We start from the raw sequence: 20460 nt of genomic DNA on the forward strand, positions 1-20460 counted from the left end.
GGTTGTCCGCCCTGTCTGTGGCGTCTCCCGCCCGCCCCACCCCAGGCCGGGGGGGGACCCGGCTTGACCTTGAAGCGGAACGACGCGGTTTGGAGCTGCGGCGGCAGCTGCGCTTCTCTCTGTGCCGTGCCTCTGTGTGTGTGTGTGACCTTTCTTCGCCCGGCTGCCAAACCCCGCGGCTCCTTGCCCGGCGGCGAGCAGCCCCTCGGTTGGCAGGCCTCGGCTGAGGGGGCGGTGGGGGCAGAGGCCCCGCAGCAAGGGCACAAAGAGCTTTGCTCGGTTGTGGGTGGAAGGGGGCTTGTTAACAGATGGAGGCTTAACACCACTTCCTTACACATCCTCCAGAGATTTTTAAATGGGTGCTTTTTTTCCTCGGAGGCTTGTTAAAGCCTCATTTTCATGGGGATGTGGTGTTAAGTCACCTCCCGGACAGCTCAGTGCTTCTGTCAAGCTGCATGTTGTGTGCCGTGGACACCTTGAGCTTAAGTCACCAGGATGTCTTAAAGATACGATTGCAGCATACTTGCTTAAGTCTGGTTGAACTGCTTTACAGGTGCTGTCTCAAGTAGGCAGGCTGAAGGATTCTTGGCTGACAAGCAGTTTGATGAAACTAAACAAATAAAGATGGGCTCTTCTAATAAAGGTGGTTGAACAACTTTTCGCTATGGCTGCTGCTGGCTGTTCTACCTACATCTATTGCAACTGATGTTTGATGTTGAGCAAGCATGTAGGAGGACACCTCTTTATCTGAGAAACTTAGTCTTGGTTAAAGTAGCAGGAGATGGTGTAAACCCGCATGGAAGAGGAATTGTAATATAAAGGCTCAGTAAGCAGGAGGGTTTGTTTGACATTTGCAAAATCAAGTTCCACAGAAACAGTGGGGCAAAGGGATTAGTGAAATACAAGAAGGAAGAGAGTATCCTTGAAACCAAACAAAGAAAGGTCAGAGTAGGCTTCTATGTGGATTCCTTTTGGAAGTGTGGAAGATACTGTATAAGCTTGATATATGCATTTCAATGTTAACATTTAGTTAATTGTGCTAGAATTTGCAGGAAGCATGTAAAACAGCAGCCTGCTTCTTAACTAGAAAAACAAACAAACAAAAATCCAGAAGAGGTAACACCTGTTTCGTAATACCACCACAGTTACTTGCTGGGAGTATCTCTTTCTTTCCCAATGACTGAAAAGGTAGCTGAAATGAGCCTTGTCATCTGCATTTTGTCCCAATTCTAGTCTTGAAATAAGCTGTCCAAAAAGAGCATTCCACGGGGTTCTTGCTTTGTGGGATGAGTTCTGCCTTGTTGTGTAGAAAGATACCTGCTTATTTATACTTCTGTTACTCGGTGTGTCATGAAGGGCTGAAGTCAGTTCCTTCATCTGGCATGGCCTTTCAGCTTTGCTTCTTGCTTATTAAGAGATGAGTGTCTACATCGTTGGCTTTATTTGAGTTTAAAATTTAGATTAGCAGTCACCATATTGTGTCTTCCCCAATAGGAGAAATGGAGTGTGTATACGTTAGAGCTGTATCTCTTTATATTCCTTCCCAAAGGCTTTGCTCCCCCAGACTGCAGGACTCTGGGCTGAAGAAGATTCCCTTCTTGCCTTGCTCAGAGCAGGAACTTCCTCAAAGTTCTGAGACTGGTATCTGTTCTAGAAATCAGCATCTAATTACTGTAGTGAAGCAAGGCTTTATAGGTGTAAAACTTGTTTGTGGGAAATGATGAGTTGAGATATTGTTTGTGATACCAGTGCTGTGTTTGAAATTGTTTGATTCTACGTAGAATAACTAAAAATAATCAAAGCGGTGGAATTGAGTGTCCCATTATTCTGGCTTGGGGCAATCAAAACTTGCAGACATCTATCAGAATAAGTAGCTTCAGTTTTGGCTTCATAAGTTGAAAACATGAAAGAGAGCGTAATGAATGTATGCTGCTTCTCTCAGGTGGATTTATCTGGCATTAGAATTGCATTATGTCATGCATTAGTTTTGGATCTTGCACAAAGAAACAGGATTAATTATTAATGACAGTTTAGAAAGTAATTTAATGTCCTGCCAGTTTCACATCTGGCTTCTCTCAAGTGGTGAATAATAGGCATCTGAATAACTGTAAATCATGTAAGTATGGACATACCTTAACCATGTCTTAATGTTTTAAGGTAAGCATAGTAAGAATATAAGCTGTAGGTAGACTATTCCTGCTTCTTGTAAAAAGAAGCAGTAATGTTAAATTAAAACTAGCTTCTTAGCATATGAAAGCTTGCTAGCTCAAGTTCACATGCGTTGTGAACTTGAAGTTGCATTTTTTTCCTGTAGATCCTAAAAATGTCAGCTACACTAAAGTTGTATTATCTAAGACACTAATAGTAGGCAATTGAGTCCTCTTACTTTCTATCCTAAATATTTAAAACAATATCTTCTGGAAAACATCAAGTAAAACAGCTTTCCTCCTCTCTTGTGAGAGTAAACCTATAGGCCACTCTAGACAAGCCCTGGCATCTTCTTGTGGTAGAAGCCTATATTACTTTAGTCACATAATGAATCCCAAGGAGTCCCAAAATCTTTTGGTAATAGACAAAACAAGCATGGAGAGGAGAGTGCCATCTTTTGGGGCACTTCTGAAATGTCTCTTCCTGATGACTCAGCAGTAATACAACTATAGTGACTCTGTTAATGTAGATGGCTTTGATATAAATAGATCATTCCTTGTAAAGCTTGAGCATGTATGTTGACATAAGCTGTCTAGGACCTTTCTTTTAACTGAAATGAACTTTAAAATAGGCAACATCAGTACTGTAACTAGAATTAGTTGATCTTCAGTCCTCATTAGTAAATCTTTAAACACAAGGACAGAAGAACTTAAAAAAAAAAAAGCCCTTCAGCAGTCTGCTAGAAGCTGAAGGGCACGGTGCCTGCTGTCATTGGCTTATATGTACTGAGAACTGAACAGTCTACCTTTTGCAGAAGGGTAGTACTCTTTCTTCTTAGGAGATGGCAGTGCAGGGGAAACAAGTAGTGACAGTTCATCAATGTTTGCGGAATGGTCTTTGGCCTATTAGTATGAGGAAAACACACAAGAATTTTTGAAAAATAAATCTTTACCAGTATAGCCTTTCTTGGATTGTATTGTAGTGAAATAAAGGTATTGATTGACTCATGGTTCCTCCTGCGGTGTCTAAATACTTACACAGAAATTAATAAGTGAGTAAATCCAACAACTGTTATCTGCAGTTCTGGAAACTTTTGTACAAACTGTTCCCTTTGTCAAGGGATTGAATGTAGTTCTTGGAAACTCCTAATTTGGAATAGTGTCATGTCAGGAATAGACGCATGCAGTTGCTGCGGTATCCTTGCTATTAGATATGGTGCATTTGCTGCAGTTCTATTGGCTGCAGAACTTTGGAGCTGGATGTCTGCTTCTGGAAGAACCTATATGACCTTGATCTGCCTTTTTCAAGGAGTTCTGGTTTGTTTTAGAGGCTCTATTTTTATTTATTTATTTCTATTTTATTAGTTTATTATTTTGTTTATATATCACTTTATATATGAAGTACATATAAATGAATTTATTATGTAATTGTTTCTATGTTTAAGGTCCTTGTCCTTTAGAACTATTTAAATAGCTACATTAAAGCCTCTAAAACTACAAAACAGCTCTAAGTGTTCCAGTCTCACATGGTTGTGAGGACAACGTTGCAAGACCTTAGCCAGAGCTGCCTACTCTGTTAAAATAGCAGCAGTCTGATTCTATTTTAGGCTTTCACTTGCCTGAAAACAACTTCCACTTTAAAAGTGAAGGCTGGCTCTGTTGGCACAAAAACATTGTGCCAAGAGATATATTTGAACTTGTTTAGTTAAAGTTTTATGAGAAAATTGAAGTGTGCACATATCTTGTGAACTTCAATTCCTTACTGCTATAGTTCAGTAAGTAAGGGGAAAAAAAGTGGTTAGACTGCTTAAGGACACCCTAACAAAGCATCTTGAACCAGCCTGCAGCTTGGAACAAAGGCTCAATGAGATGCACATTCATTGTGATTTCCTACCTAGACCTGCCTGTTCCATTGCCATACAGTGCTCTAAGAAGGTGGAAATCAGTGTGAGGGAAGTGACTGTTCAGAAGTGTTGTGCAGCTTGGGGCAGTGGTAGGTGAGCAGCAATCAGCAGTAGGCCTTCTATTAGTAGCTGATTTCTTAAAATTCAGAACTGAGTCCTACCAGTATCTTTGCTAGAAATAGAATGTTTAAAAGTTCTGAAGCATTTTAAAAGGTATAGTAGCAGACAATCTTAAATATATGCTGTAGTCTAAGTTTCATGCATAGATCATTATTTATATAAAAATATAAATAAAATTGGTACCAATATGATCACTATAATGAAACACTCCAGTCATGTATGTGGAATTGCACATAAGATCACTGAAGATGTTTTGCAGCTCATGTTTGGTACAGCCACAGTTGGCCTGAGCTTAGTGGCAGTAAGATCTCTGGCATAATTTAGTCTGACCTACTTGTGTGGGTATACAAAGAATTCCAAGTGACTTCTTCAAAGCCTTTGGAGAGGAATGGTAGCTGTTCAGCTTTGTCACAGGCAAACCTTGACAGCTTTTGGCATCCTTTTAAACTAGTTGGAGTAGAATGTTGGATGCTTTGAAATCTACAGGGAATGAACGTCTTCCACAGACCATAATAGGATTTTATCTTGCTAGGAAAACGGTACATGAGCAGCAAATGCTTGTCACAATGACAGCTTTTGAGGGAAATAGGATTTTTAATACTGTTACATTAATCAAGGTTAATGCCATGGCAATTTCCTGACTTCTATGTATCTTCTCTTTGTGGTACACTTCATGTCAATTAGGAAAGAAACTAACTTTTTTTTTTCCTCTTTTTCCATGTGGCTTTTTGAATGGAAAACAATGATGGCCCACTTACCACAGTACGGTAAGAAAAGGGAGGAGGGGGTTTCACTTTTTCCTTGACTTCAGTAATTTGCTTTCTTTTTGCCTCAGCACTGTTATGACCTTGCCTGCACCGGAAAAGCATACTGCGAGCCTCCAGGAGTGATGTGTAGTCATATTTACTCACAAGTCTGAGGTTAAGGTGTCCAAGCATTAGTTCCTTCAGAATGTCTCCTAAAGTAATCACCACAGAATTAAAGGAGCTGCATTTTTCTCCCACACTCTTTAAGGAGATCAGATTAATTTGGAGCTGGTTTTGTTCGTAGCAACAATACCGGTACATAACTGAACTACCTGGCTTATTTTTAACTAGCTTTACTGCAGATAATAAATGGTACAATATAACTCTCACTACAGACTTTTTTTTACAGCCCTTCAGTTTACTCCTGAAACTGGGAGGGGATATTTTATACCTGTTATGCTGTGAATCATAATGTTATGGAAGACTTGCCTCTTCTACATAGACCAAAGACAAACTGTATAGGTGTAGTTTAATTCTTGTGTGTGGAAACTTCAAAAGCCTGCCTGCCTGGAGGCACTTAAAGCTGGATAACCATCTCAGGTGGGAAGGTTCCAAATCTACCTCCCTGGTAAGCAGAGGAAAGTTACTGCTGCAGCACTGCTGGGGTGTGAACTGATGATTCTTCAGCTTGTGCAGTCTGAGCTTGAAGTGGTCCATGGCCTATAGAGTATTATTTGTTTATGCTCTAATGGCAGCTGAATTAAGTAAAAAGCCTAGATTGATTTGATTTACCTTTCAAAACAGAAGTCACCACTAAGACTCTCAAAGCTGTAATTTTCATAGATTCAAAAAAATCAACGCATTTAGAGCCTTAAAGACTTATTTTTCTGAAACTACAATTGTTTAAATGAGACTCCAGAAGTGACTGTAAAAATGTTACCACATATTTGTACTGCCTGTCCAGTTACCTTTTGCAGTCTTTCATGTAGTCATGCTAATGTAAGTTGTCTTGCTGCCTTACTGGGCACAGAATCATGTTTATGTGACTAGGTGTTTGTTTCTGGTCCTCTTATTGTCCTCTAGAACTGTTTCAATACCTACATTAAAGCCTCTAAAGCAATATCCTGTGCACTGCTGACTTAAGTTCCTGGGGATGTTCTCTTTCTGTTGTAACACATCTTGTGTGCAGAGGGTATTATAGGTATATTTCTTTCCACTGTCTAAGGATACCTGTAAATACCATGTAGCCATGCAGCTCTTCTGAGTTACACCATGTTATTTCTGATATGCTTGAGAGGCTTTAACCATTACAGATGTCAATTTCCCATCAGTAGCAATTTAGTAAACAAATTTATTGCACTCTTCAAAATACTCTTCTTATAAATCTGAGTTTTGACCAATGTGCATTCTGTAGACACTTGCAGAAATACTACACTATTTTTCATATTGCAGTAAGGTTAAACTATCAAAATAGCATGTACAACTTAACTAAAAAAAGCATAGAAGTGAGTTTAAGTTTCATGTGTTGCAACCCAATCTGCCGGAAGCAAGTGTGGCTTTTAATCTTACTGCAGTGTTACAAGCTGGTATCCAGACTGGCAAGAGTATCTTGGAATTAAAATTGCAAAAAACTTAAATATGCCTTGACACTTTCAAATTAGTGTAATATCTGCAGTGTTACAGTTAGGGAAAGTGTCAAAAGAATAGGTATAGTTGGTACCTGCAAAGCTTTTTCTTGGAAGGTGCATCTCTCTTGCTGCATCTAGCCAAGTTACTTTTAAGCATCTTCAGTTTTCCATTACAGGAAACTGGTGTAAGTACTGCGTGCATCTCCTGTGGAAAGAATTCCACTGTAACCTTGTTACTTATAACAGTAGTGGAAATTGGACTTATGACACTGTTTTTTCTCAGTTTCATAGAATGGTTAGAGTTTAAGGGACCTGAAAGATCATCTACTTCCAACCCCTTGCCATGGAGTTTGGAGTCTTCTAGGCAATACTTAGCAAATTGAGCTTGTCAGTTTTTCTGAGTTGATTTTTTCCAATTCTTGTCTCTCTTTCTGTGTACACACCTGTAGCTAACTGCTCTACTTTTAGATCTTAGTGACTACCTGAAGCTCAGCAATAAGTTGTTTCAGCAATTGCAGAGGAAGCTCTAGGTAACAATTTGATTTGGTTGCGTGGTGCTGTTCTTTCAAAGAAATGGTGTAAGCACTTGGAAGAAGATGGTTGCTGAGCATTTCTTCATTCTGAGCACAACATGAAAACAGTTCCAGTTCTTCGCTTCAGCAAGTCCTTGTGTTTTCACTTCACTTTGATTGAGGAGCCTTATTTGAAAGAGATGAATGCTAATTCCCTGCTTGGAAGTGGGTTGTAAATCTCAGATTATGACTAGACCAACAGACTGCTTAATGATGGCTGAGGTGTAATTACACAAAACTGCATTTCAATAGTCTTGCAATAGTTCCTTTCCAGTCTACCAAAAGATTCAGAGTGGGTTCTCCATCCTTTCCTCCTGAAGACTAGATCCTGCTATAAGAAGGGTTTAGTTGTCTCCCTTACATCAAAAGTAGTCCCTGCCTTAACTTGAAATTTTTCCCCTTAACCCTGTCCTCTGAAGCTTTGTGTGGCTAAGGAAGAACTATAGGAATTAACTACATTATTAACTATAAGAATACTGAAGGAGGTCTGTGTTTGTATGTAACTTTGTTTTCCGTTTCCCTCTTTACAGCACTTTTGGGGGCCAGTTGCCAACTGGGGACTTCCTGTTGCTGCTATTAATGACATGAAGAAATCTCCAGAAATCATTAGCGGCCGAATGACATTTGGTAAGGCCTTCAAGCAGTGATATATTATTAGTTGCTTGCAAACTTGTGATCAAAGCAGATACAGATGTCAGGTATCTTGCTATATAACTTCAGAGGCCCCTTAAAAAAAATGAGGTACCAAAAAGTTGTAGAGATCTCTTTTAAGATCTCAGTAATTTGGGGAGAGGGAGCCGGTCTTGAGTCTTAGCAGTTTTGGTCAGCATACTGGCTCCTGAAGTATAATTGTTTTGGTGTCTTACACAACCTCATGCGCTTGTTCAGAATGCCTCTCTTTACACAACTTTATTCTTTGTATCAAGAACAATGATACCTTGTGGTTACTGTGAGACTTAAATATCAACACTGACAAAGTGGAGAAATGGTAATGCTTTTGGTCTGCAGGGTGCAAAAGGCAACTGAGGGAGGTTAACTCCTTGCAAAGCAGTTACCCACGCGAGTACTGTGGCTCTTAATGTGTGAGATCTTCTGTTTAAATGCATAAGCAATATTTTTTCCACCTTTTTAGAACATGCGTAGTTTTTGCCTAGATGTCTGTCTCTGTATTTTATTATTCAAATACTTCTCTAGGATCATAAATCTGGTAGCTTTAATTTATTTGCTTAATTTTGGCATGATGTCTCTTAACTCGGTTATTAACTTAATTCTGAGTAATTCTTCTCCCCTAAGAAAAATACCTTTGGGCTATGGAAATTTATAGCCTCATGCTCACTAGGTTCTGCTTAGAGAAATTCGGTTGCTTTATCAGCTTCTTTAAGATGGAAAACTAGTTCAAATAGTCTCTGGTATAGTAAAACTATTTTGCAAATATTGCTTTGGTGGCAGCTACCCAGCTCAGCAAAGTTGAGACACTTTTTTAATTTTTACAAGTATAGGGTGGTGTGTACAAATATTTTTTCCATCTTCTAGGTTCTGTACTTTAAAAAAGGTTGTTTTCCTTGAAAAATTAATTTCCTGGGTTTTAAAATTTTTTTTAATCCTGTCAGAACTTCACAAAACTAGTGACTTTTTGGGTTATGATTTCCTGTATTTAAATGCAGTTATGATAGGAGAGTAGATTGAAAATGTTTCTTGTCTTACTGCAAAGCAAGTAACAAAGCTTTATGCTTCTGAGTGTTCATGATTTCTTGGGGATGGAAACCTCCTTCTCTTAAAGTCCATTTTAGAATGTTCCCAGCAAAAACTATATTTAATTAGTATTTTTAAAAATATTGTCCTACAAATCGTCAGAATTACTGTATAGGACATGTCTCATTGAGATTAGCTCTTATTCTCTGGCTGAGAGAGCTTATGACCTAAACTAAAAAGGCTTCAGTTGCATCACAGGGAAGTGTAGGAGGAAAATGAGGATTTCGTGGAAAGCTGCAGCCCTGTAGATTTTTTTGTTTTGTATAGCAAAATTGAGCACTGTTGTGCGTTTTCCTGCACTGGAAAACTTAAATGCAGTGAGAAGCATTCTACTTGTTATTACATTCTACTAGTATGAAAACTATGCCTCAGCAAAATGCAGGTATTAAAAAAATAATCTACTAATGTTACCTGTCATGTTTTGCAGCACTGTGTTGTTACTCCTTGACTTTCATGAGATTTGCGTACAAAGTGCAGCCAAGGAACTGGCTTCTTTTTGCATGCCACTTCACTAATGAAGTTGCACAACTTATTCAAGGAGGACGACTGATCAAATACAGGCAAGTCACACTTTAAAAAGGGGAAGTCATAAATTGATGGCTCTTGGAATACTCTTAGTGGCTTTTAACTGTAGTGCAAACACCTGCGTGGTTTCTGGACTTGGTTAACTTCATTACCTTTTGCAAACCTTTTAGCAAGCTTCTTGTCAGTAGGCTGAACTATGACTTGTTCCCTTACACCTCCTTTGAGGCTTCTGAGAGGTGAACATGGAAAAGGCTGAAACCCCATATGGTCATGGATGTAGATGGGGCTTTCAGCAGCTGCTGGCTGTTTTGGGGTTTGTTTCATGTATAATGTTGATTAATCTACATGTGTCTGTCTCAGTAATTCCTGAGATGGAAACATCCATAAAACTGTGAAGGGGTTGTATGTCTGAAAGAGAAATCATGCAAAACCTCACTGGGCTAGATCCAACTGAGTGTGACCAAGGAACAGACCGCAAGCAGTCTCACACTTGTTGTGTAGCAAGTAGCACAGACACTGCCCCAGGTAATCCCGATGAGTCAGGATGAGGGCTTTTCTCTCTTCTGCTCCAAGAAATCTCTGTGGAGCAATGGGAGGATGAAGCCTCCTGAATTAAAAAATGAGTGAGCAAAGCTGCAAGTGGACCTGACTTTGCATAAATAATTGGCCAAATGTTCTTCATTCCCAAAGTTCTACTAATAAGTCCAGATTCTTTTATAGCAATTGCAGTTCATTATTTACTCTTAAAAAAGCTGTTCTTCTCTTGGCAGGATGGAGAAAAAGAACTAAATATCTAACTTGAAATATGCCAGGGAATGTGTTCATCCCGAATTACAACCAAGGAAGACTTGCCATCTACAGTTGCTGTGACAATTATGATGGGGTAAAACAGAAACACCTATTCAGAATATGACCCCACCAAGAATTCTTCTACAATTTTTTTATCATGCCTTTTAAAAAGTACTCTTCAGCAATGTAAACCATTGCATTTAAAGTCTTGCTGCCTTACAGGTCCTTAATAACTACCCTTTTAATAAAGTTAGTCATCCAAATAACAAGCAATATTTGAAAACCAACTTTTTTTATCTGAGTCTACAAAAGTGGCCTGTGATGGTTTGACAAAACTTGCTTTCAAATCAATATGAACAGAGGTCGGTATAACAGAACTGTAGGTGGTATCACTGTTTTAACATCGCTATGTATTAACATTCTTAAAAGCCATTTAACTTGGGTGCATTCATTCCTATGATGTCTCCTTTTTTTTTATTAATTTAAGTAGTGGTTTGCTAATCTACAAGAACAAATGTGTAGATGGGCAGCCTGGAAGTGACCAGCTATCCCTCTTCCCTTATTGCATGCCTTGTCTCAGTAAAGAGACTTCATTAACATACATTTTTAAGTCGCACATTATTTAAAGAAGACTTGGAAAATCAAAAGCATAGCACTGAATGAAGGAAGGCAACAAAGTCTGATACTGTTCTTTAAGAAGTTCTAAATGGATTTTATTTTTTTTCCTACTGTTTGAGTTGTTCTAGATGTATGTAATACTTATATAAGCAAAAACTTGTTTGGAGTCTGAAGGACACAAGGTGCCTTTCAGCAGTTTTTTGACTTCATGACCTGCCTGAAAGTTACAATGCTGTAAAGATGACAAAGAATGTATGTGATGGGTTTTATTTCAGTGCAGTGTTTTTGAACAATAAACATGTTCCAAATGGCAATAAATCCCTTCAACATTTTGAAAAGTTCTGTTTATCGTACTGTGATACCAGATCCTGAAGTGAAGTTTTCATATGGAGTCTCACTTTATTACTGTAACAGCACAAAGCAAAAACAGGCTGGAAAAGTAAATGTATGTATGTATCCTTTGAATGTCCTGAGTTCGGGCATGTGTTTTCACGATCCTAATACCTAGCACTTCTCCCCCTCCTGGAAAGAGAGAGGTGGGTACCTGACTGAGTATTCCTGCCATGATAGGCAGGGTTGAATTCAGAGCTCTTACTATGCAGCTGAGCAAATATTACTTATTGTCTTCTAGCAATTATAAGATGCTCAATTAAAAGACTTGCTTTAATCCTAGGATGATAATGTGTTCCCAGTTGCGTGATGGCTAAATTTTGTAACTGGCATAAGAGAAAGGGGCTTACAGGGCATGCCGTGCTTGCTTTGATTAGGTTTTAAACCAGGGATGCTTCCTGCAGTCCACAGAGGCCTCTACAGAAAGGGGAAGAGACTTGAAGGGACAGGGCCCAGTCTGGGATGGGGAACTCAGGCCTGAGGTGGATGTTCTGCAGTCTGTCAGTCTACCTAGTGACAAAAAATATTTGTATGGGCAGAGTGCCACCAAGTGGCTTGTGACCTGCGTCCTTCAGACCACTATTCAGCAAGCCATTTACATACTATTTCTTCCTTTAAAAAGTGGTGTGTGTGGGAGGATCTTAAGGAGGAGAAAGGAGGAAAATCCTCTCACAAAATACTGAAACATTGGAATATAACCATTTGGGGATGGTACTGTCTGGGATAGTCCAAAAAGAACAATTTAAAGAGACTGGTGATTTTTGTATTGAGTCTGAATATCTTAATAGAGCTAATGGCTTTCTCCCCCCCACCCCCCACCTCAGGTAGCATTGAATAAAAAAATGGGGCTATGCCAGCTTAACTGATTAAGAATAATCCAAAATTAGAACTCAGTGTTTGCATTTGATTTCTAAGATTAGAGGGCTTGTCTCTACGTGTTATTCTGGAATAGTTATTTGGTTTTAATTTCACAGCTTGCTTTAATCCTAATAACTTTTCAGATGTAGGATGTGTCCTGCCACTAGAAACCTGTGCCGCTCTGGTCCCAGGCACTGTCCTGTGTGTCCTGCTCCAGTTCCACCACAGTAAGACTGGCAACCACGTGGCCTTTCCTGTCTTGCTGCAGTGTCAGCTGCCATCTTCTTTCATGTTTTCAGACAGAAAAGAATTTCTCACCTTTCTGAGCAAGTGCTGCTAGGCTGCTGCTAAGGAATGTGACACCCTTAGGAATTCAGGTGGGAGACAGCACCAGCTAAGCACTCACTCCTTTTTTTTGATTCCTGCTTCCTTTCCAGTTTGAGCTCGAGAGATACCTTGACCCACTTCTTCAAGGGGAGACTTAGACTGTAACTTACTACAGCATTAAAATAGCCTCTTCTGCTGTTGTAAGATTAAGTGTCCTTGATCTGGAAGCTTCCTGATTGATGATTCAAATGTAGAGGTCATTTGGTAGCACAGTACTAAATGGGCAGAAAGCAATAACCATAATTGTGGAGTCAGAAGAAATTATTGCCAGGCTTCTTTAATGAGGGTAGTAACAGCTACCTGTAGTGAATTTTGTTCAACCTCCCACAGCTGTCTCATGTTATATAATCATTTAAGCTAATGCTGCTATTTACAGTGTTTTATTTTTTTCCATTTTGCTTCTATGGTTGCTGCATGAAGAAGTGAGCTTTCCCTACTCTAATGACAGCGAAAACTCTTAGCCGTGGTACTGCAAACACAGCCTGCCAGCTCTTGCTGGCACATTCTTAGTAAAATGTAGTTCTCCATAGCATTGTGGGTTATCTTTTGTTCTCTGTACAAAGCACAATGGTGCCATCTGAGCAAGGACAGCAATGTAAAGAACTGAGGGGGAAAAAAGGGACACACAAAAAAAAGTCTAAATAAGCTTACAGACTGAGAGAAGGCAGCAAGAAAGGGAGAGTTTGCTCCTTGGGACCTAAGACAGGGTTTTGGCATTGAAGTAAAGTGTTTAGAAAATTCCATTTCAGATTAGAACAGTCTTCCAGCTACTCCAGTGCCTTCCCTGAGCTCTCATTCGAATGCTGATACGAACTATATTATGGTCCAACTCATGTAGGGCATCAAATGTATTTACTTCAACTGTATGTGCTTGCAGCGTACCTGAACTGGCAGTATTACACTGCTGCAGGTGCAGACACATGGCATTGCTTCACGTGCCACTTATAAGGAAGTGAACTGAGTTGAGAAGAGCAGGAAAAAGATGAGAGAGAGAAGAGTAATAAAAAGCCTACTAGTGTGATATGTTTGTTGGTGGGCTTAGCACAAAGCCTTTTATGAATAAGGCCTGTTCTTCATGCTAACGTCACAGACTACCAACAATATAAAATGGTAACGTAGGAAAGATTCACAAGCATAGCTACTAGCTCTCTTAGCTTTTTAGCCTATATCTCACAGAATACTTTGATCCTGTCTGCATTTGGGGAAGAACAGTGCTGGCTGCCAAATGTAATATGTTTGCAGTTCTGCTTCTATAGAGTTGGAGTATTTCTGCTGTCATCTTATGCAGAGGCTAAAAATGTTAATTCCCATTGACTAAGGCAAGTTTCACTGTCTTTGTAAAGTAGAAAAGCAAGCAGTCCAGTGTTCTAAAATAAGGCAATTGCTTTATTAAATGAATTGTCAAGTCTGTTTCTCCCCACCCAATCCCTTTCTGCTTTGGCTGATACAATAATGTGCATTGTGTTTAGTCACTGTGGTAACCACGCTGCCAGTGCATTGTGTTTAGTCACTGTGGTAACCACTTACAAATAACCAGTGTCCATAGGATCAACCCAGTAGCAACCAGAAGCAGAAATATTGGCTTCCTGGATAACCTGCCCTGAGTGTCATCACTGAGGTCCTGCTCCTTCAACATCATGACCTCTATCACATGGCCTAACCCTGACCATGATACTGCTCTCTTCTTTTCCTACTTTTTCTTCTCCTCCCTCTCTTCCCACCTTTTTTAACAGTAGGTTTCAAGTAACTATGGCAACCAGCGTGGGAATTCTCAGTTTATTCATTTCGTCTGAAATCTGGGTCATGTCTTCCTCATTAAGTGAAACTATTGTATGGGGATAACTGGCCCAAACTCAGCCCTTGGTGCAAGAGAAAGCAGCGCCAGTTACGGCAGCACTTCCAAGTACTTAAATGATGGCTGTATTTGGTCCACTGTGTAGAAATATATAAAGGAACAAAGCAAGCCACTTACAATTTTGATAGTATTTAATAATTTTGGAAGCATTTAACCCATAACTTAACCAGGGGAGAACCGTGCTGTAACTTGCTTTTAGTGGTGTTGACTTATAGGTTGGTTGGAATAGACTCATGTCATGCTTCTTGTCCTGGGATATGTATTAACTGAAGGGATGCTTTCTCAGAGCGGTATTGAGTGATGTAAATGAGACTAGTAGCCTCTCATTCTTTGAAGAGGACATGTGGTATTGTGGAATCTTCAAGCTGTCTCCTGGCAGGGTAAGATATTAATCTCCTCTAACCTGTCACTCGGCAGTCTGCCTGGATCCGAGATCACAGCTTAAACACAGAAAGATCTCCAGCTTTTAACTTGTAGCAATGGCAAGGGAATAGCAAGATTGTCTCAAACAGTCCTCGCTTACACCTTAGGATAGACCATGTCTCCTTGCCCCTGGGATCACTTAAAATCCTAGAACAATTACTGTATTTGTTAATGAGGAAGCTATGCAAAGCAACAAGTACAAGGTACTTTTGTACGCGTGCTTGATGTTAGGGGTCAGCTGGGAGCAAAGCAGAAAGCCAGCAGTGTGATCGGTAACCTCTCTAATACTTTGTGTTTCTTATACTGTAAATTGATAAACACCAGCGTCAATTCTCAGCCAGATTATTGTTTGGAACAGGAAAGGGTTCAAAGGTTTGGCAAGGTACCGGGAGTGTATCAGTTAGCAAAGCCTCTGTGGTACCTCATCAGAATGTATGATGCCACAGACAGAGATGAGCTCACAAGGCTGTTTCTTACTTCCTTGCATTTGCTGTGTTACCCGTGATGAGCCAATAAAGGCTGTTACCTTCCCCTCCAGAGCTTTGCAGTAGCTCCTGGTGTTACTGTGAACCCCAAACACACCTAGTGACTAGGTGCCTGCCAAGCACTCCAGGAAGCAGCTCTTCAGTCTGCAGTTGGTTTTTGCGTGCCTCAGCTCCCTACATCAGAGATCTAGGAGTGAGATCACTTCGTGACACTAAAGAAGCGATGACTGGATCTGGAAAGGTTTGAGTCACAGCAGAAACAATGACCGTGAAGCTGTAATCAAGTTGCCAAGCGTGTGCTCTGCTGAAGAGGCCTGTGACTTTGAGTGGGAAGTGTCAGAGAAATTAGAAGTAATGGGTTTCCTGAACTGAGGCATAAGAAAGGGGATGCATTTTCCAGCCTTTGCTTCCTTGCTCCTTGTTTTTGGATCACCATTCCCTGTTGTTGTCAGCGATGCAGGCTTGTTGAAGGAAGTTCATAATCACATTTTCAAGAGGACATGTTCTTTTCAACAGACATGAGGGACATTTGTCTCCAGTGGTAAGCTCCCTTCCTTTCAGTGGGCTTCAGAAGGTGCTGCTTTGTTTGATGTGAGATGTTTGCACCAAGCGGCAGGACTGAGGTGGGGGTCTTATCAAGTAGAATGGACAAGTCCCCAGAGCAGCTCTACGTTTTCTACCATGCTCCCAGTAGGTCTCTTGTAACCCTTGGCTTTCACCTTTCAGCAATATTCCTTCAAATACGCCATTTCCAAAGGTGAAGAATGCAAAGGTGAGGAGGAATATGGGACATTAGAACCCTAAAGTGTGACCAGAGCAATCACTGAACTCTGATTTTTGTGGAATAAGGGTTTACAGGTTTACAGCTGATCGAGCTATGAGACTGAAGGGTACAGACACTGGTCTTTGTACGTTCATTAAAACTGTGCCACCGACTACATCAATTCAGCAAGTTGCCTAAATTCATGCATTTTTCAGGAAAACATCACAGATTTTTCTAGCTAACTTCAAATTTAGATGTGGATACATGCAAATTAGTGAGAGATGTATATAAAGGCTAGCCCTGCCTATATTTATATTAAAAGAGTTAATGGTGAGGTTCATCACCCTAATTCATCAGACTGAAACCTAGGTGTCTTGTCTGACCTAGTCATCCATGCTTCCTCTACAGAGAGCAGAAAGCAATCTCTCCCTTACTAAAATAACTGCCTTAGATAAGAAGAGCTGCCCCCTGAAAGTGCCACTCTCTCTCTCTGGACTGTAGCAATGCACAACATTTCTCTAAATTTTAGGCTTAATTTTTTGGCTGCATCTAGTTAAATTTAATAACAAAAATGAAAATTAAAGAGGTGAAGAAGGCAGCTGTGATTTTAAAAACAACTGCTCATTGGAGGTAGCACAGGAGATGTGCCCCTGTTACGAAGGTCTTGAACAGATCATCAGGTGGGATCTAACGCCTGTTTGGACATCTCTGAGTCTGGAACTGCCATTAGGGTGAGTCCAGAGGAGAACATGCTCTCTGGCATTATGCCAGATCTCCATGCCTGGACCTTGCAGAAGACTTTTGTGGAGGCACAACCAGCGACACCTCTCTGGCCTGCTCCCCACCACAGCAATTCCTGGTATTAGCACTTCAGCGTCCAACTTAAACAAAAAGGCACTGCCTTTCTATAGATGCACGGGGAGGGCAAGCTGGGGAAGAAGTGGCATGTGAGGCTTATTGCATGGGTCTCAGAGCTATAGAGAGGTGACATAGATCACTTGCAGTACCACAAAGACTGTTAGGTCTTTAAAAAAACATTCCCTGGGGAACCATGGTATGTAGCAGCTACTGGCAGCTACTGAAGGCAGAGAGCACGTACCCAGAGCCAGCCCCTAGGGTCCCAGCACCTGGTTAACTGCACATCTTACACACAGCCTCCCTCAGCCTCTGCATGGAGCACCTGCTGCACAGTCCTCTCTCCCCCTCTGAACATGGTGGGATAGGGCTGATGACACAGCCATGGTGTTGTACATACAAATACTCCGGAAGCCATCAGCAGGTCATGGTCACATATTGGAAGGCAGCTGGCAGTCATTCGGGACAACGCTGTTTTCCTGCTCCCTACCTTGCCTTCACAGGAAGGCCCTGGGGAGGTGGGAGGAGAGAAGAGGGACCCCATAAATGTAGTCACTGGCAGGATCCTCCAGGAAGCAGTTCTTGGTTTGGGGTGGGAGGGTATAGGAACAGCAGCTCCTGCCAGCAACCAGTTCTCTTCAGAGCCACCACCAAATGACACTCCCATGTTGACACCTTTAGGACAGCTGCTGAGGAGAAGGAGGTCACCAAGGACCTCTGCTCACCACCTCCTGCCCATGTCAACTGCAAAGCTCTCAAAGCACCAAGCCAAGCAGAGAGCAGCAAACTCCAGATGGGACCAGCTGGGCCTCTGGGCATGCCAGGGACCAGGAAGATGATTGTTGCACATACACACCCTGATGCCTTTTCTCATTTTTCTTCCCCTGTCATGGTCATGTTGTTCCTGTATACACATTCTCCTCCCTGCTCAGGTCATTGCAAGGTATGGGGCACGCTGCCCAGCTCAGGGAGTGACATTTTGCTGCTGTTTGACTATTTTCACACAGACGTGTCTGCAGGTGTTTCTCCCATTCATAATTTTGGCCTTGACCTAAAGCTTCCTGAGATACCGATGGCCTGTTATCAGCCTGGAAAGGTATAGTTTGCGTCCAAGTATTTCACCCAAAAGCCAATGTACAAGGCATATGGGTAACTGTTCCTAAAAGAAGTGTGGGGAGGGGAATAGGGTGGGAGCTTGCCTCTCATGTCAGGGGAGAGAGGTAAGGGAAGGTTTCTGTCTTGACGGGCCTCATCCAGGGCTCTGCTGCCTGGCTTTTATCGGTTCACTCACACAGCAGCAGGTTACACAGCTCTTATCACTCATCTTCCTCTCCCACCCCACCCCGGTGCCTGCTGTCACTTTGCAGCCAAGCAGCAGGCAGGGCACACCCCACCGTTGCTGCATCCATTTTCCTTAGCCGCCAGCCTTGTTTCCCTCACAAACCACCCGGGCCAAAGCGGTGGCGCTTGTCTGGGTCCAGTCCCATAGCTGAGCCACGTGTCAAGATGCAGGAATGGCCCCAAAGGGTATAGAGGGTCAGTGTCTAACAGGGCAGGATGGGGAAGATGCATGCGGAGTGGCCATGTTTGAACACAGCAGGCAGTGGTTAGAGCGTTGCTAGGAATGAGCAGGCCGAGACACAGGGCAGCGCGACGGCCTCCACCATCCCCCTTCTCCCAGGGGCAGAGGTTAACAAAGAGTCACAATGGGAATCTCCACGTTAATATACGTGTTACATTTACTCATGAAAAAAGGCCTTCACAGCTAATCCCGTTTCTCACTGCTCCAGCCATTGGCAGCTGGAAAAGCACCTGGCTTGCTCACACACAGACGGTGTGCAGGGCACAGCAGGTGCCCTGAATTCAAGGTGCACTGAGGCTGTTTGCACTGGTGGCAGTTGGATGCCCAAATCCTCAGCCCACCGGTACCATGTCTGGGGCACAACTGGGGTGACAGCGGGGAGACACTTGTGCTCTGGGGGTGATTTAGCCACTGCCCCAGACCCCTTGCCTCCGCAGCGCCATCATGCCCTAAGGGCTGTTTGAGTGGTAGAAGCAGGGTCAAGTTGGAGGCCTGTAACCAGTGGTGTGCCCCCAGGGGTCAATACTCGCCCCAGTCCTGTTCAACATATTCATCAATGATGAGGGGACAGAGTGTATCCTCAGCAAGTTCGCAGATGATAGCAAACTGGGAGGGCTGGCCAACACTCCAGAGGGCTGTGCTGCCATCCAGCATGACCTGAACAGGCTGGAGAGCTGGGCAGAGAAGAACCTAATGAGGGTCAACAAGGGCAAATGTAATGTCCTGCACCTGGGGAGGAAGAACCCCAGGCACCAATATAGGTTAGGGGTGGATCTTCTAGAAAGCACTACTGAGGAGAAGGATCTGGGAGACCTGGTGGATGGCAGGGTCTCCATGAGCCAGCAATGTGCCCTTGTCGCCAAGAGGGCCAATGGAATCCTGGGCTGTATAAGGAGAAGTGTGGCCAGCAGGTCAAGGGAGGTCATTCTCCCCCTCTACTCTGCACTGGTGAGGCCACAACTGGAATAATGCATCCAGTTCTGGGCTCCCCAGTTCAATGGACAGCGAACTACTGGAGAGAGTCCAGCGTAGGGCAACCAAGATGATTAAGGGATTAGAGCACCTCCCTTATGAGGAAAGGCTCAAAGAGCTGGGGCTCTTTAGCCTGGAGAAGAGAAGGCTGAGGGGAGACCTCATCTATGTTTACAAGTTCCTAAAGGGTGGGTTGAAGGATGATGGAGCCGGACTCTTTTCAGTGGTTTCCAGCGATAGGACAAGGGGCAACGGGCACAAGCTGGAACATAGGAAGTTCCACTCAAATATGAGGAAGAACTCATAGGCTGCCCAGGGAGGTCATGGAGTCCCCTTCTCTGGAGACCTTCAAGACCCACCTGGATGCCGTCCTGAGTGATGTGCTCTGGGCAACCCTGCTTTGGCAGGGGATTGGACCAGATGGTCTCTAGAGGTCCCTTCCCACTCTGTCAAATCCGTGAATAACGACGGTGTTACCGTTCTGCACCCACACAAAACCCCCTTATTTAACCACCCACTCGCGCTACCGAGCTCATGCAAATCACGTTTCCGTGCGCACCGAAACCAGCCAATTCCGCCGGGAAGCGCTTCTTCCTCCCCACCTCGCCCCCACCCGCCCGACACGGGGCTCCCCGGGGACGCGGCCCCCCACCACCCCCGTGAGGGCCGCACCGCCCCGCACCGCTGCCCCCCGCAGTGCGCAGGCGCCCGGCGCCCCGCCGCCGCCAGGGGGTGAAGCCTACGGGTGCGCGTCACTTCCGGTTGGGCCGGCGGCCCGGCAGGGGAGTTGCCAAATGTAATATGTTTGCAGTTCTGCTTCTATAGAGTTGGAGTATTTCTGCTGTCATCTTATGCAGAGGCTAAAAATGTTAATTCCCATTGACTAAGGCAAGTTTCACTGTCTTTGTAAAGTAGAAAAGCAAGCAGTCCAGTGTTCTAAAATAAGGCAATTGCTTTATTAAATGAATTGTCAAGTCTGTTTCTCCCCACCCAATCCCTTTCTGCTTTGGCTGATACAATAGCTGCCAGTGCATTGTGTTTAGTCACTGTGGTAACCACTTACAAATAACCAGTGTCCATAGGATCAAC

General features: G+C 42.7%; 1 protein-coding gene across 1 annotated transcript; it reads left to right on the forward strand.

Moving 5' to 3' along the window:
- The first annotated feature begins 7647 nt into the window (after positions 1 to 7647).
- MPC1 (mitochondrial pyruvate carrier 1) lies at positions 7648 to 11139 on the forward strand. Its single transcript, XM_014950963.1, has 3 exons — positions 7648 to 7744; positions 9297 to 9429; positions 10165 to 11139. The coding sequence occupies exons 1-3, from the start codon at positions 7702 to 7704 to the stop codon at positions 10181 to 10183; spliced, it is 195 nt and encodes a 64-aa protein (XP_014806449.1). The 5' UTR covers positions 7648 to 7701; the 3' UTR covers positions 10184 to 11139.
- The last annotated feature ends 9321 nt before the right edge of the window (positions 11140 to 20460 follow it).

This window comes from Calidris pugnax, unplaced genomic scaffold (assembly GCF_001431845.1).
Source record: "Calidris pugnax isolate Ruff unplaced genomic scaffold, ASM143184v1 scaffold24, whole genome shotgun sequence".
Taxonomy (NCBI): Eukaryota; Metazoa; Chordata; class Aves; order Charadriiformes; family Scolopacidae; genus Calidris; species Calidris pugnax.

What these genes read in the sequence shown, in the direction of transcription:
- MPC1 (XM_014950963.1), top strand. Translation starts at nt 7,702, where the DNA reads ATGAAGAAATCTCCAGAAATCATTAGCGGCCGAATGACATTTG. An exon ending in TAGCGGCCGAATGACATTTG is followed by an intron (nt 7,745 to 9,296) that starts GTAAGGCCTTCA and finishes CATGTTTTGCAG; the next exon opens with CACTGTGTTGTTACTCCTTG.